General features: G+C 34.6%; 1 protein-coding gene across 1 annotated transcript in view; it reads left to right on the top strand.

The window, feature by feature from the left end:
* The window catches only part of MED1 (Mediator complex subunit 1), a 47,833-nt gene extending 38,014 nt beyond the window's left edge, over positions 1 to 9,819 (top strand). The window contains exons 9-10 of the mRNA XM_074184780.1: positions 4,877 to 5,635; positions 9,404 to 9,819. Coding sequence (XP_074040881.1) covers positions 4,877 to 5,635; positions 9,404 to 9,738 — 1,094 coding nt within the window. The 3' untranslated portion in view covers positions 9,739 to 9,819. The remainder of the gene's footprint in view (positions 1 to 4,876; positions 5,636 to 9,403) is intronic.
* The last annotated feature ends 4,154 nt before the right edge of the window (positions 9,820 to 13,973 follow it).

A 13,973-nucleotide genomic window follows, 5' to 3' on the forward strand; every position in this document is an offset into this window, starting at 1 on the left:
GTGGAACTTCAAATCAAAACATCAAGACTGAATTGTTTTTTTAAATTATTACTGCAAATTTACTTCAAAACAAATTTTACAACTGTCCGCCATCTGTTGGAGACTTACTGCATCTCAGTATTACTATAGAATTTGAGACCTCAAACTTTATTATGTTGTTTGAGAGGAATTTGACATTCGTGCGCCATCTGTTAAAGATTTATAATACTAGTGACTAGAACTTTAAAAAAAAATATTTTTGACAATAAATCGGAGTAAAAAGTGAAAAATAAATATAGTTTGAAAAAACTAAAAAACACGCTTTTAAAGAACATCTTTATTGTTTTAGGCTTATTTAAAAAAATTATTTATAACTTTTTAGTTCGATGTTCTTTAAAAGCGTGTTTTTTAGTTTTTTTTAACTATATTTATTTAATAGATAGAGTGATGTATTGATATTACAGAAGAGGGCACTAAGATGTCTCTGTAAACTCAAACCGAGAGAATCGTGCAGGAACTTGTTCACTGCCAATAAAATTTAATCAGCCATCACACTTTTTATCCTAGAGATGGTTTGCCTTATTCACAAACTTAAATCGAAGTTCAACTTTGCTTCTACTCCTTATGCTACTCGTAATATCATTTATACCTTTAGACTTTCCATCCCAACTTCGAATTTAATCAAGGGTTCCATATACTATAATGGAGGTAAGTTGTTCAATCATCTACCATTAGAAATGAGATCTGCAAATCTAAGCAAAATTCATTTCAAAAAGGCGGTGATGAACCTACTTGTTGATAGACCATTATATAATGGAACAATATTTTAGCGAATCCTTTTAACAGTAAATTCACAATTTATTCTTTGTATTATCACTTTATACATGTTGGTGTTTTATCTATACATTTTTAGAACTTTTTTATATTTACATTTATACATTTTTGGAACTTTTTTTTTATATCTACATTTATACTTTTTTAGAACTTTTTCTATATCTACATTGGACTTGGACTTTGTCAATAAGATGCAAATCTTCGGACAATAAAGTATATTTTGATTTGATATGTATAACAGTAGAGAAACACTGATATTTTTAGAGGGTTCTAATGTGATGTCGTAAATCAGTGGTCGCCAACCTCTTCAATGTGTTGAGCTACTTTGTTAATTTTGGAATAAACAGCGAGCTACCCACACGGAAGCCACGTAACGCAACGAAAATGAAATAATCCACAGTTAATTTATCATTATATGTATTTATTTTACTATTTAACTGGTAATACATAATACATAGGTACTAATAATAAACTAATAACAAAATAACTAATATTACTAGTACGTACTTGTTCATAGCTACATTCCTACCTATCAAACGAAGGTGTTTGAAAAATAAACACAAACTTTTATCCAGCCACAACGGCATGTCACGTATGATTTAAAAATAGTTAATAATAACAACAAAAAAGTAACGCACTATCATGAACATAAACATTGAAAAATAAAAAAGCACGTTCAATGAGAAGGCTGACACTCAGACTCATCGATAATTTTTTCAATGTTTGCAGTATAATTTGATGCAGCCATTTGAATACAATTATCCAAATGTTCATCTGTAAGTCGATTGCGATATTTGTTCTTAATAAACTTCATATTGGAAAAAGAAGATTCACACAAATAGGTTGAACTGAATAATGCTTTCACTCTCAAGGCAACACGGCATAGAACTGAATATTTGTCTTTACTTACAATAGGCCAGATACATTCAGTACTTGAGACTAACTATTTTAAGGCTAAATCATTTTGAAACTCAATGACTTCCATTTCTGTTGCAGCGATGTCTTCGCCGAAGTTCTGCATAACAGAAGTTGTAAACTGTTGGATATCAATTTCCATAAAGGGTGAAACAACAAACTGCGCTACTAAAGCCATTTCATTGAAATCCTTAAAACGATTTTTGAAGTTATTCTTCAGGGTAGAAATTATTTCTACATGATATTTGTTGTCATAGGGTTCTAATGGATTTTGAGATATTTTTTCTGAAAGAATAGGAAAATGCTTGGCATCGGTGTTAATTAGGTTTGGTTCCCAAAACTCCAGCTTTTTGATAAATGCTTTTATATCAGAAATCATTTCCGCTAGTTCTTTGTCTCCCCCCTGAAGCTGCAAATTAAGTTCATTTAATTTCTCTGTAATGTCCACAAGAAAACCAAAATCTCTAAGCCAGATTGAATTTTCTAGTTCCGGAGTCTAGGTCCCCATATTGACAGTCAACTTCATCAGCCAAGGTTCTGAATAATCTTCTTTGTAACGCTGAATGTTTCATAACATTTAGTTTCAGGAAATTTCCACATAATGCTTGCTGATGAATAATGCAGTGGTAACAGAGAAATTGCGGAAAAGTTTCATCTTTACGACATAACGCCACCAGACCCTTATTACAACCCACCAAAGCTGGAGCGCCATCGGTTGTCAAGCCTACCATTTTCGATATTGGAATTTTTTCGGAAGAAATAATATTTTTTAAATGAGAAAACAACTCATGTCCAGTAGTGTGTTCTTTCAGTGGAATGAACTTGAAAAGATCTTCTTTAATCGTAAAATCACTAAAAACCATCCTGACGAACACGGCCAACTGGGCAGTGTCAACAACATCTGTTGATTCATCCAATTGAAGTGAAAAATAAACACAGTTATCTAAGTCAGTTCTTAACTGTAAAAAAATATCATTGCTCATTACTTCTACACGTCTCATCACTGTATTAGCAGAAAGTTGCATAAATTTTATAGCTGAAAGTATCTCGTCTTTATTTCTGAAGTTGGCAAATAACGAATCAGCAGCTTCTGAAAACGCCTGTTTTATCATTTCCCTGTCTTCATAAGGTTTCTTTTTTTGTGCAATTATCTGGGACACACGGTACGATGCTTCAGTTGCAGCCTTATTTTTGTCGACTGTTCTTAAAAATATTGATTGTTGTCCAATTAACTGCTTTTTTAACTGTTTCAGTTTCTCCTTTCTGGCGGCAGAATGTAGTGGGAATGATTTTTCAAAATTAGAATGTACAGTTTTATGATGTCTCTCAATATTTCCTTTTTTAGCAACGGATACCGTTGCTAACGGATACATTTTTATCTTTAACTTCTGTAAAAAAGTATTGTTCTTCCCATTCCGAATGGAAGTGGTATGTCTTTACCTTCTTACAACTGTTTGCCATAATATTATTTTTGTTGTTCTCTACTAATCCAACCGCTGGACGTTGGTTACGCGTTCAGTTTTAAAGTAAGCGCAATGTCGCCGCGCCGTGCGTATTTATCCCGTTCAAAGCAATCCAGATCGTTCTCGAACACTAACGCGCTGGTCCGGCTGGTCGGTTCTAGCCGATTCTAGCTTGATGGCGTCAGCGGCAGATCGCTCACCGCAACGTTGCCGCTGTTTATGTTTAATATTATGACAATTAGATTTTTTTGTGGAATTTCCGGAAGCTTCTCTGATTTTTGCAGTTTGTATTTATTAAATTAAAATCGTTGTGAGAGCTACCAGAATTGCCTCCGCGAGCTACCGGTAGTTCGCGATCGACAGGTAGTTCGCGATCGACAGGTTGGCGACCACTGTCGTAAATAAATACGTTTTCACCTTTACATTGCAAACGCTGGCTAAACCTTACGAGATAGATCAAAATAATGTAGTATAGTATTGTACACCTTGAAAAGTTCTACAAAAAAAGTCCGCAATGGTCTGTGTCTATCTTTTAGGGATAACCCACAATAACAATTTTTTGGGAAAGTTTTTGGCTTTCTACTACTCCATCTGATACAAAAAAAAATAATATTCCTCTTGGCTGGGATTAAATCAAATAGGTGAATGAATGTCATTACGATGTCATCGATGACATAAGCAGATCAAGCTTATTCCGTGACATTCAAAATCGTAATTCATGAATGAAATGTGTGTATTTTCTATAATGTTATCCAATTTGGTACTGAAGAGCCTTAGGGCAAGTGTCTTAAGGCGAAACATCGATGTATACCAGTGAGGGTGACAGTGTTCTATGTGAGTACAATTTATTACCATTCATTCAAAGTAGAACTCATGTGAATGATATCTGATTCTTATTCCACAACAAATGTTTGAAATACAAACTGAGTAGAGAAAAGTATCTTCTGTATAATTCAGTGTTCATATAGAAGTATTTGTTTCGAAAGAATTATTTTCTTTCGTGTAATTCAATGTTTATATGAAAGTAGCTGTTTCAGGAGGACTTTCTTTCAGTTTGTATCTGAAAGTTACTTCTTTGCATTGATTACTTCCTTCCTTTCTTTGGAAGATTCTCTCATCCATTTTTTTTGGATCAGATGGAGTAGTAGAAAGCCAAAAACTTTCTTTCCCAAAAAATTAATCACTCCTAAAAATATAACCCCTTCAATTCAAACAATTTTTTATCCTCAAGAAATAATGGCTTATTTGCGAAGCAATTATAAGCCATATAGCATTAATCCTCATCCAATTAAGTACCTCAAATACATTGTGCATTTAATGTAGATCAATATGGCCCTTTACAACATGTAATTCAAATGAATATTTTCGAAGATATTACAGATTTGAAATGCAGGGACCTAACGGTTGCGGCGATACCGGTCGGGGGGCCAGCACACGTTCATATGTATATTTAGTACAGCATTGCAACCGTGCGGAGCCGGGGTGGGTCGCTAGTGGTACTACAATATAGTATTGTGACATCTAAAGATGATTTTGTATAGCGAAACACGATTTTATAAACTGTCAAGTGGAAATCTCATATTAAGGATTTTTTTGAATACGTTATAATGGTTTTTCGTCAAATAATGATCACTTATATCATATTTTAGTTCTAAAATTATTTCTAATGTAATTTTATCTTGAAGGTAACACCACAGGATCTCCTAAAACCCATACAGGCCTAAAACCTGGCGTGAATAGTGGTCCAGCGTCTAAAAAACCCCAGCAGCTTCAAAAGTCGAGCAGTTCCAGTGGCCAGTCTTTGTCAGTTTCTGTTACAAATTATGCCAGCAATAACTTGAAAGGATCTAGTTCTAGTAACAAATTACCTTCAAGTGGTAGCAGTAAGGTTTCTTCAAGTTCACTGAGTAATAGTTCCAACTCCAGTAGCACCTTATCTACCAAATCAGGATCAAAGTTATCAGGTTCTCCAAAAACAACAGCAACAGATCTAAGCAAAAGTAAAGATAGACTGAAATTGAGTAAATCCAGTTCCGAAAAATCAATTTTTGCCCCGAAAGATAATAGGAAATCCAGTCCAACGCCAAGTCGGGACGAAGTAGACAGTGTTTACAAATTATCACAGTCCAGTTTGATGGATGGGAGGATGAAGACTTTGGATAAAAATTTTCAGATTCCCAAACTTTCCGCAAGGACAGTGGATGACAAAAAGTTCAATAAAACCGATACTTTGAACAGCATGAACAGAAACATGATGGATTCAAAAATGTTTGATATATCAAAAAGTGATACAACAGTTTCTAAATATTTAGGCATGCCTGGAAATAAATTATATGACAATGCAATGGAATTGAAAGTTCGGAACAATGTGCCAATGTCTTTGTCCATGGGAGACGATGATTTTAGAAAAAGGGATGTTCCACATAATTTTTCCAACACACAAGGTGAGTTAATAATAATAATAATATTCCTTTATTTTATCATTTACAAGCACAAAGGTTACATGAATGATTAAAAACGTCAATATTTCAGTTACATTGTTACATTTAACAAGGACATGTCAACAATTACAAATTTATGTATACATGTATATACAGCGTGACTCACGGTCGATGGTAGGTTCGACGTTTCTGGAAAACGCAAAGCATGATTTTTCTGAAAATTTCACCTCCCACATTTCCTTACCTGTTCTATCGATCTAAAATATTTTCAGCATTGCGGCGTCGCCACTTCCATCAAAAAGTCCTAGCAACTTTATTTTTTTAAATGGAACACCCCGTATATTAATCCATTTTTGGAATCGCTCTGGTATTTTAATACTTTTTTGTTAATAATGTCCTATACCTATCTCTATCTGTTTTCGAGATAAAAAATAAATTGTGCTAAATATGGTCCAAAACATAGCCTTAATTGAAATTAAGTACATCAGTACTCTCAATTCATGAAAAGTTGATATTTTGATGATATTTTGGACAAACTCGAAATATTCAAATAACACCAAGAAATCGACTCCATATCATACAGGGCGTGCTAAAATTACTATTATTTCCATTGTGCATAAAAGTAGTCAAAAATTCATGTTTTCAAATGAAACCCTCTGTATATTACTCGGTAAATTGAAAGATGGTGAAAAATACTCCAAGATGATATATCATGTCCCTATACCTAAATTGTCAAGTTTTCTCAATATAGTCGCTTCTTCTAGAAACATTATTTTTCTTTAGAATTTGGATTTAGGTAGCAGTGGAATTATCAAGCTTATAGCAGTTCGGTTACTTTTATAAGTGATTTACAAATAGTTATCGACGGTGTTTCGAATCATCTTCCAAAATGAATGCAAATATAGATTATTCAAACGAAGTTCTTATGAAATTATTTATTATACACACGAACAAAGTGATCAAATCATTGTCAGAACGTGTAAAAAATTCAACCAAATGTATCCTGAATTAACATCAATGAACGAGAGGAAGTATGTAAGGTTTAAAAATAATTTCCTTAACTATGGCTCAAAGTTTCCAGGGAACAACTGTACCAAAAATCAGTCATTTCTAGGTAAAAAGTAAGATTTTATGGGCTAAAACATGTGAAAGTACAGACAATAACAGAATAGGATGATTCAAAATAACAAAATTGTAAACAAAATATCACATTTTCACAATAAATGCTGAAAATGTTGTCCATTACATTCTAAACACTTCAAAATGTTTTTTTGTACGCGACTTGTGGTTGCTTTTTCAATTTCCTGGGGATCCAGATCTTTAATACTCCGCACTATTCGCCGTCGCAATTCTTCTTTGGTAGGCACTGGAGTACTGTATACCCTTTCTTTTAAAACACCCCATAAAAAAAGTCAAGTGGCGTGAGATCGGGTGATCTCGGTGGCCAATCCCACGGCCCTAAACGCCAAAACCAACGATCGTCGAAGAGTTCGTCAAGTTTCCTGGACACTTCCTGGGTGGAATGAGCTGGCGCTCCGTCCAGTTGAAACCACGAATTCCTATATCCCTCTAAAGGCAAATTTTCAAGAAAATCGGTTACAGTCGTCCTTGATATTTGGAGATATCTCTCTGCATTCAGTGTGTCTTCATAAATAAAAAAGCTAATTTTATTGTTCTTCAGAATACAGAAAACATTCAGGTCAAATTTTTCTTGAAAACCCATTTCTTTTGTAACATGAGTATTATGATCAGCCCAAAAATGTTTATTCCTTCCGTTGAAAATACCATCCCCCGTAAATTTTGATTCTTCGCTCCAAATTATTTTTGACAAAAATTCCCGATCTTCCTGTGTATGAATCAAAAGGGATTCACAAAAATGCATTCTACGTTCGAAGTCTTCTGCTTTCAGAGCTTGAACTTTGGTAAATTTATACGGATGCATTCCGTGATTTTTCGAAATTCGTTTTACTGAAGCATGTGATACACCTAAATCTTTTTCTGCACTGCGAATGGAAGCTTCTGGATATGCATAAAAATATGCCAAAACGTTAACAGTATTGTCCTCATTTGAAGTAACAGGTTTTGGTAATGTTGAAGGCGCTTTTGACATGGAGCCATAATTAAGGAAATTATTTTGTAATCTTACAAACTTCCTCTCGTTCATTGGTGTTGATTTAGGATACATTTGGTTGAATTTTCTACAAGTTCTGGCAATGATTTGATCACACTGTCCGTGTATAATAAATAATTTCATAAGAACTTCGTTTGAATAATCAATATTTGCATTCATTTTTGGCGATTTTTTGAAACACCGTCAATAACCATTTATCAGTTACTTATAAAAGTCACCAAACTGTCATGAGCTTGATATTTCCACGGCTACCTAGAAATGAAATTCTTTAAAAATTATTTTTTATACAACTGTTATTGAAAATATCTTCGATAGAAACACTTCAATCAGAACACCTACCAAAAAATCATTTAGAAAAGTTCACACATGCAGTTCGTGCTATTGGTAATATTAAATCCCTGTTAAGTTACTGACGATGACGAAGTAGTATTTAGTCCAACTGTAGAAAGTCCTTCATGACTAACCAATATTTCTCCTTAAAATAACGTGAGTTGGCGTATGTAGTTGTAACATATGCCTTGTGATCCAAAGATCGTGTGTTCAAATCCCATGGACCCTATAATTTTTTTTATCAGCAGTAACGTTATACAAAAAAAAATTGTATGATACATTTGTTAAAAGTGATTTTATTTTGCTCGTGAGTTTGCTCCACTTGCTGACGCTCGTTTTGCAATAATCCCCACTCACAAAATAAAATGCCACTTTCAACACTTGTAGCTAAAACGTGAATAACTATTTTTCCACAAAAACGGCTTTATTAAGAAAACTTGACGATTTAGGTATAGGGACATGTATATCATCTAGAAGCATTTTTCACCATCTTTCAATTTATCGAGTAATATACAGGGGGTTTCATTTAAAAAAATGAACTTTCAACTACTTTTATGCACAATGGAAATAATGGTAATTTCAGCACGCCCTGTATGATATGCAGTCGATTTCTTGGTCTTATTTGAATATTTCGAGTTTGTCCAAACTATCATCAAAATATCAACTTTTCATGAATTGAGAGTACTGATGTACTTAATTTCAATTAGGGCTATGTTTTGGACCATATTTAGCACAATTTATTTTATATCTCGAAAACAGATAAAGATAGGTATAGGACATTATTAACAAAAAAGTATTAAAATACCAGAGCGATTCCAAAAATGGATTAATATACGGGGTGTTCCATTTAAAAAAATATAATTGCTAGGACTTTTTGATGGAAGTGGCAACGTCGCAATGCTGAAAATATTTTAGATGGATAGAACAGGTAAGGAAATGTGAGGTGAAATTTTCAGAAAAATCATGCTCTGCGTTTTCCAGAAACGTCTAACCTACCATCGACCGTGAGTCACACTGTATTTGTTGTGACAGCTGAGACTAGCCGGCCGCTAATTGTTTCCGAACAATACCGAGCGCTTCCGGATGATCCCGAACTACCCTGAAAACTTCCGAATAGCTCTCGAACGTTTTTATTTGCTTTAAAGACACACTTTTGGAGAAAACCAAAATTTTTACAATTTTCCAGAGCGATGCCGGACTTTCGGGCATTCCGGACTAATGGACTTCTACTGTATTCTATATTGTAAATTTGAGTATATGTTTAAATTTTGATATGAATACAAATAGTGATATTCATTTTATTGTTGCAGTTAAGGACAATATGAAAAATCTGGACACCATTTCTTCGCAGAGTCCTTATTCCACCAGTACCGAACCACTAAGTTTATCAACAAAAAGTATTGACCTAACATCAAAATTTATAGTACCAGCTCCGAAAGAGGATAAAAAAGACTTGAGGAAGAATGATGAAGTTTTAGACTTCAGCAGTAAGCCACAAGTTTTCCCCCAATCTCCTTCCGTCAGTGTTCATATTGTTAAATCGCCAGCTCCGAGTCCTCTCATCAGTAGAAGTCCGCATTCTGCTTCTCCATGCATTACAGATGACGAGCTGATGGATGAGGCATTGGTTGGATTGGGCAAGTAGCCCAAACCATTTTTGCACAATTGTCAAAAAAAATTTATTGAAAACTATCTTTTGTAAAATATATCAACTCAAAAAAACCAATGTTCTTGTTTTTTATATGTTATGTATCCAGTATGTATCTTCAGTATAAGATAGCGTACATACACAATTCGGAGATATTTATTTGATGATAATAATAGTAATAATAATATATTTATTTCAAATAGGCATCCTAATATACAAAAACATTTCAAAATTGGATAGACAAAGTCACAGTCCAACTTCATAACACTAAAATATGTATGCTCGGAATTATCCAAGCATTCAATAAATAGGAAAAATAACAATATAAATTACAAATACTAGGTATATATTTGAATTAAAGGAGTATTTTTAGGAGTGATTAATTTTTTGGGAAAGAAAGTTTTTGGCTTTCTACTACTCCATCTGATACAAAAAAAGGGATGAGAGAATCTTCCAAAGAAAGGAAGGAAGTAATCAATTTGAAACTCTATACATGGATGTGTAGATCATGCAAAGAATTAACTTTCAGACACAAACTGAAAGAAAGTCCTCCTGAAACAGCTACTTTCATATAAACATTGAATTACACGAAAGAAAGTAATTCTTTCAAAACAAATACTTCTATATGAACACTGAATTATACATAAACAAGTATTTGTTTCGAAAGAATTATTTTCTTTCGTGTAATTCAATGTTTATATGAAAGTAGCTGTTTCAGGAGGACTTTCTTTCAGTTTGTGTCTGAAAGTTACTTCTTTGCATGATCTACACATTCATGTATAGAGTTTCAAATTGATTACTTCCTTCCTTTCTTTGGAAGATTCTCTCATTCCTTTTTTTGTATCAGATGGAGTAGTAGATAGCCAAAAACTTTCTTTCCCAAAAAAAAATAGGTATATATGTTATTATAATATCAACGTTAATGTGGATGTTGTATCTTATTTTGAAAAATCTTGGGAAATGTTATTTAAAAAATTTAAATTTTAAAAAGTCAAATATGAGTTGCAGTCCTCGTAGAACTGGTTCCCTTTCAGTGGAAGAGCTTCATGAAGCAAGAGCCGAATCGATCCCTCTACGAAACCCTTCTTCACTTGGAAGGATCGATCGCAGCTTGAAAAAAGGTTCTTATGGAGATTCTGTGAAACATGTTCTTCCTTACGAATCAGTAGATAGTTGTCCTGAAAATCTAGAGAAGAAAATTGGATTGGATAATTTAGGAAACACTTGATACATGAATAGCATTTTACAAGTGTTGTTCATGACGAAGAATTTCAAGGACGAAGTTTTAATGATGAACGAGAACGTGAATGTTTCCTACTTATTCATCAAACTCAAACACCTGTTCATGCAGCTGCAGTTTCGTAAGAAGGTATCATCTTTCCCTCCAACCGATTTCCTGGAGTCTTTGAAGTCCACTAGATACTCGTTAGGACAACAAGAGGATTGTTCCGAATTCTTGGGGTTCTTGTTGAATAATCTTCGTGAGCAAAACAATAGCAAAATCAATACTCCTGACCGCTCTGGACTGACTGATTCCATACAGCCCATCTCGTCTTGTGTTTGTAAATCTTTTGCTGGAAAAATCCTCAATTGTTTACTTTGTGGTAAATGTTCAAGAAGTACCGAAAACTTATGTGAATTTCTGGAACTTCATCTAGCTTTTCCTAATATGACTAATAACCAGTCCGTGCAAAGCTTATTGTTAAATCATCTGAAAATGGAATTTTTAACAGGTGATGATCGACTGTATTGTCAAACATGCGCCAAACTAACTGACTGTTATAAGGAAACAAGTATAGCTGAGGCACCAGTAAATCTAATAATAACACATATGATTTTCAAACAAGACTCAACCTCTAATGGAAGCAAGAAACTCTTTGTAATTTGTAATATTGCAGGTTTTTAAAATAAACCGTCGTATACAGGATGCTGCCTATTTATTGTTTTAGCAAATTTTTTTTCGTAGTACCCATTAAAAAAATGGGTAAAAAAATAAAACTTCACTTAGATGGTCATGACTTCAAATTTAATTTAATTTATTTTTTTAAATAACATTTCCTGAGATTTAAAAAAATAAATCTTGTCTCAAAATCAAATATTTGAAGGCTCCTCGTATATTACGTGTGTTTTACTGTATTTTGTTGGTGCATGTTTAGTTTTAGGGGATGCACAAACTTTAACCAAGAATAACTTTTTATCGAAAAACCCTCATACGTGCATTTCCCATATGGTGCATCCTTTGGGGATGATCATAAAATTTAATTAGTTCCACTACTTTTTCAGGTATTTTCAATATAATTGGTAAAATGCTGATATTGGTCCTGCAAGATGCAAATTCCTTTGGGTTACATTTTTGAGAATTGCAATAAGAATTTTTTTCCAATAATCAGAAAATATACTATTCAAAGGACTAAAATAATCTTATAATTTGTATATTGATTTTTTCTGAACCTGGTGGAAACATGGAAAAGTGAGAGCAGGTAGGCGCGATTTTCAAAATTTTTTGTCATCTGGAAAAAGTTAGTTGGTGTAGACAGTGATGCTGATATTGTAATCAAGGAAGAAACTCAAAATAAATGTTTTATGTTTGGAATCAACTATGACCTAAAGGATGAAATATATAAACCATCAACATGGCCAGTCAGTTGCTTATAGAAGATTCAGTTTCAAGAAATATAATTACAAACGAAATGATAAGGATTTTTAGAAAACTTCTGATGTATTTGACTACAAGAGGAGTATACAGGCAAAATAACTACACATAAGTATAACTCATACCTCTGATAACTCATTACTAAGTAATGTTTTTTTATGGTTATTACCCCTAAATATTGTTTTCCATATTTTCGGAATTTTCAAACAGTCGTCTTTCATATTAATTAACCTTTTCTTATTAGTCAGTGGGCTATGCTTGAAGACTGGCAGTAAACAAATCTAAAGAAATTAACTTCAAACATTCAAGCCAGTCTTGAATATACCAACACAGTAAGTTGAATGGACTCTCGGAGGTCTTCGCCTTGTCGTGGCGGGAGGGCTTGCGTGCTGCGATGAAGTGACTAGCTAGGTCGGCGGCAGCGTAGCTGCCAGTAGGGACTCCCACGCCGAACAGATAGTGACAGAGCAGCCAGACTAAGAAAGACCAAGCAACAGGAGTAAACCTATAAAATCCGAAATCCAAGGTGTTATGTGATCCGTGCCGAGGGATGAATGGCCATGCGTGAGTTGGCCTCGAACGGAGCCTTCGGGAAGGTGGCGATATCCCGGAGTACATAGCCTTAGCGGGGCATGGCGCACTACCCCGCTGGACTAATTACGTCCCTACTCGTGGGAATAGAAATGAATATAAACGAAGAATCAGAAACGGTATTTGTAGAGGGAGGCAACCACCCCATAATTGGAAGGACTGGCACAGTAGAGAAGGAAAAAGTAGGCGCGATTACACGCAGGTATTCGTTACCGGACTCAAAAAAACGCAAAGTAGGGGATACATCGCAGGAAACAGGAATAGATAACCCCTACAAGAAAAGGGAGAGCCCGGAGGCATTCACAATAATGGAGGCTATTAAGGCTAATAAACACCAAATGATGGAATTAGATAAAATTATAGCAGAGAATCCAAACATCAACAAGAGATTAAGAGATCTAGGACAAAAAATGAAAAGAACATCGGAACTACTCCAAAGGAAGTCTATAAAGGAGTGGTTGGATAGAAATAAAATGGAGGCAATCGAAAAAATGACTATCGATATAGATACGCAGACCATGCAGACCAAAGGGACGGAAATGGCCGATGCATCCACTCAAACCAACCCATGGAGAGAAGCACTGCCAGAAACTCTCAGCGAACTCGGGACGAAAATGGACTGGAAAGAATTTTGTAAGAAAGAGACTCTTAAATGGGAAGAGGGAGTTTTTACAAATACCAAAGTGGTTGTGGGAAACCCGCTGCAGACGGTGGACAGGACCGTTAAAGTAGTTATGGTTGGCCCAAATGAGGACATGAATAAAGGCATCCACAAGTTGTATAAGGAAAAATATCCTGAACTGGTAGAGGAGGAGGACGACTTTGTGGTTCTGGAACAATCCACCCGAATCAGAGGGACAGAAACGCAGAGCCGTAGAAAAGTAATCAAGATGATGCATGAAGGAACCCTACAGGACATATGGCAATAAAGTGCATTAACAGAAACGTAGGGGTCCGGAGAGTTAGAAAAGGGGCCGGGTATATAGTA

Source organism: Leptinotarsa decemlineata, unplaced genomic scaffold (genome assembly GCF_025532065.1).
Source record: "Leptinotarsa decemlineata unplaced genomic scaffold, Ldec_3_MD MMD2_tig00026358_RagTag_RagTag, whole genome shotgun sequence".
NCBI lineage: Eukaryota > Metazoa > Arthropoda > Insecta > Coleoptera > Chrysomelidae > Leptinotarsa > Leptinotarsa decemlineata.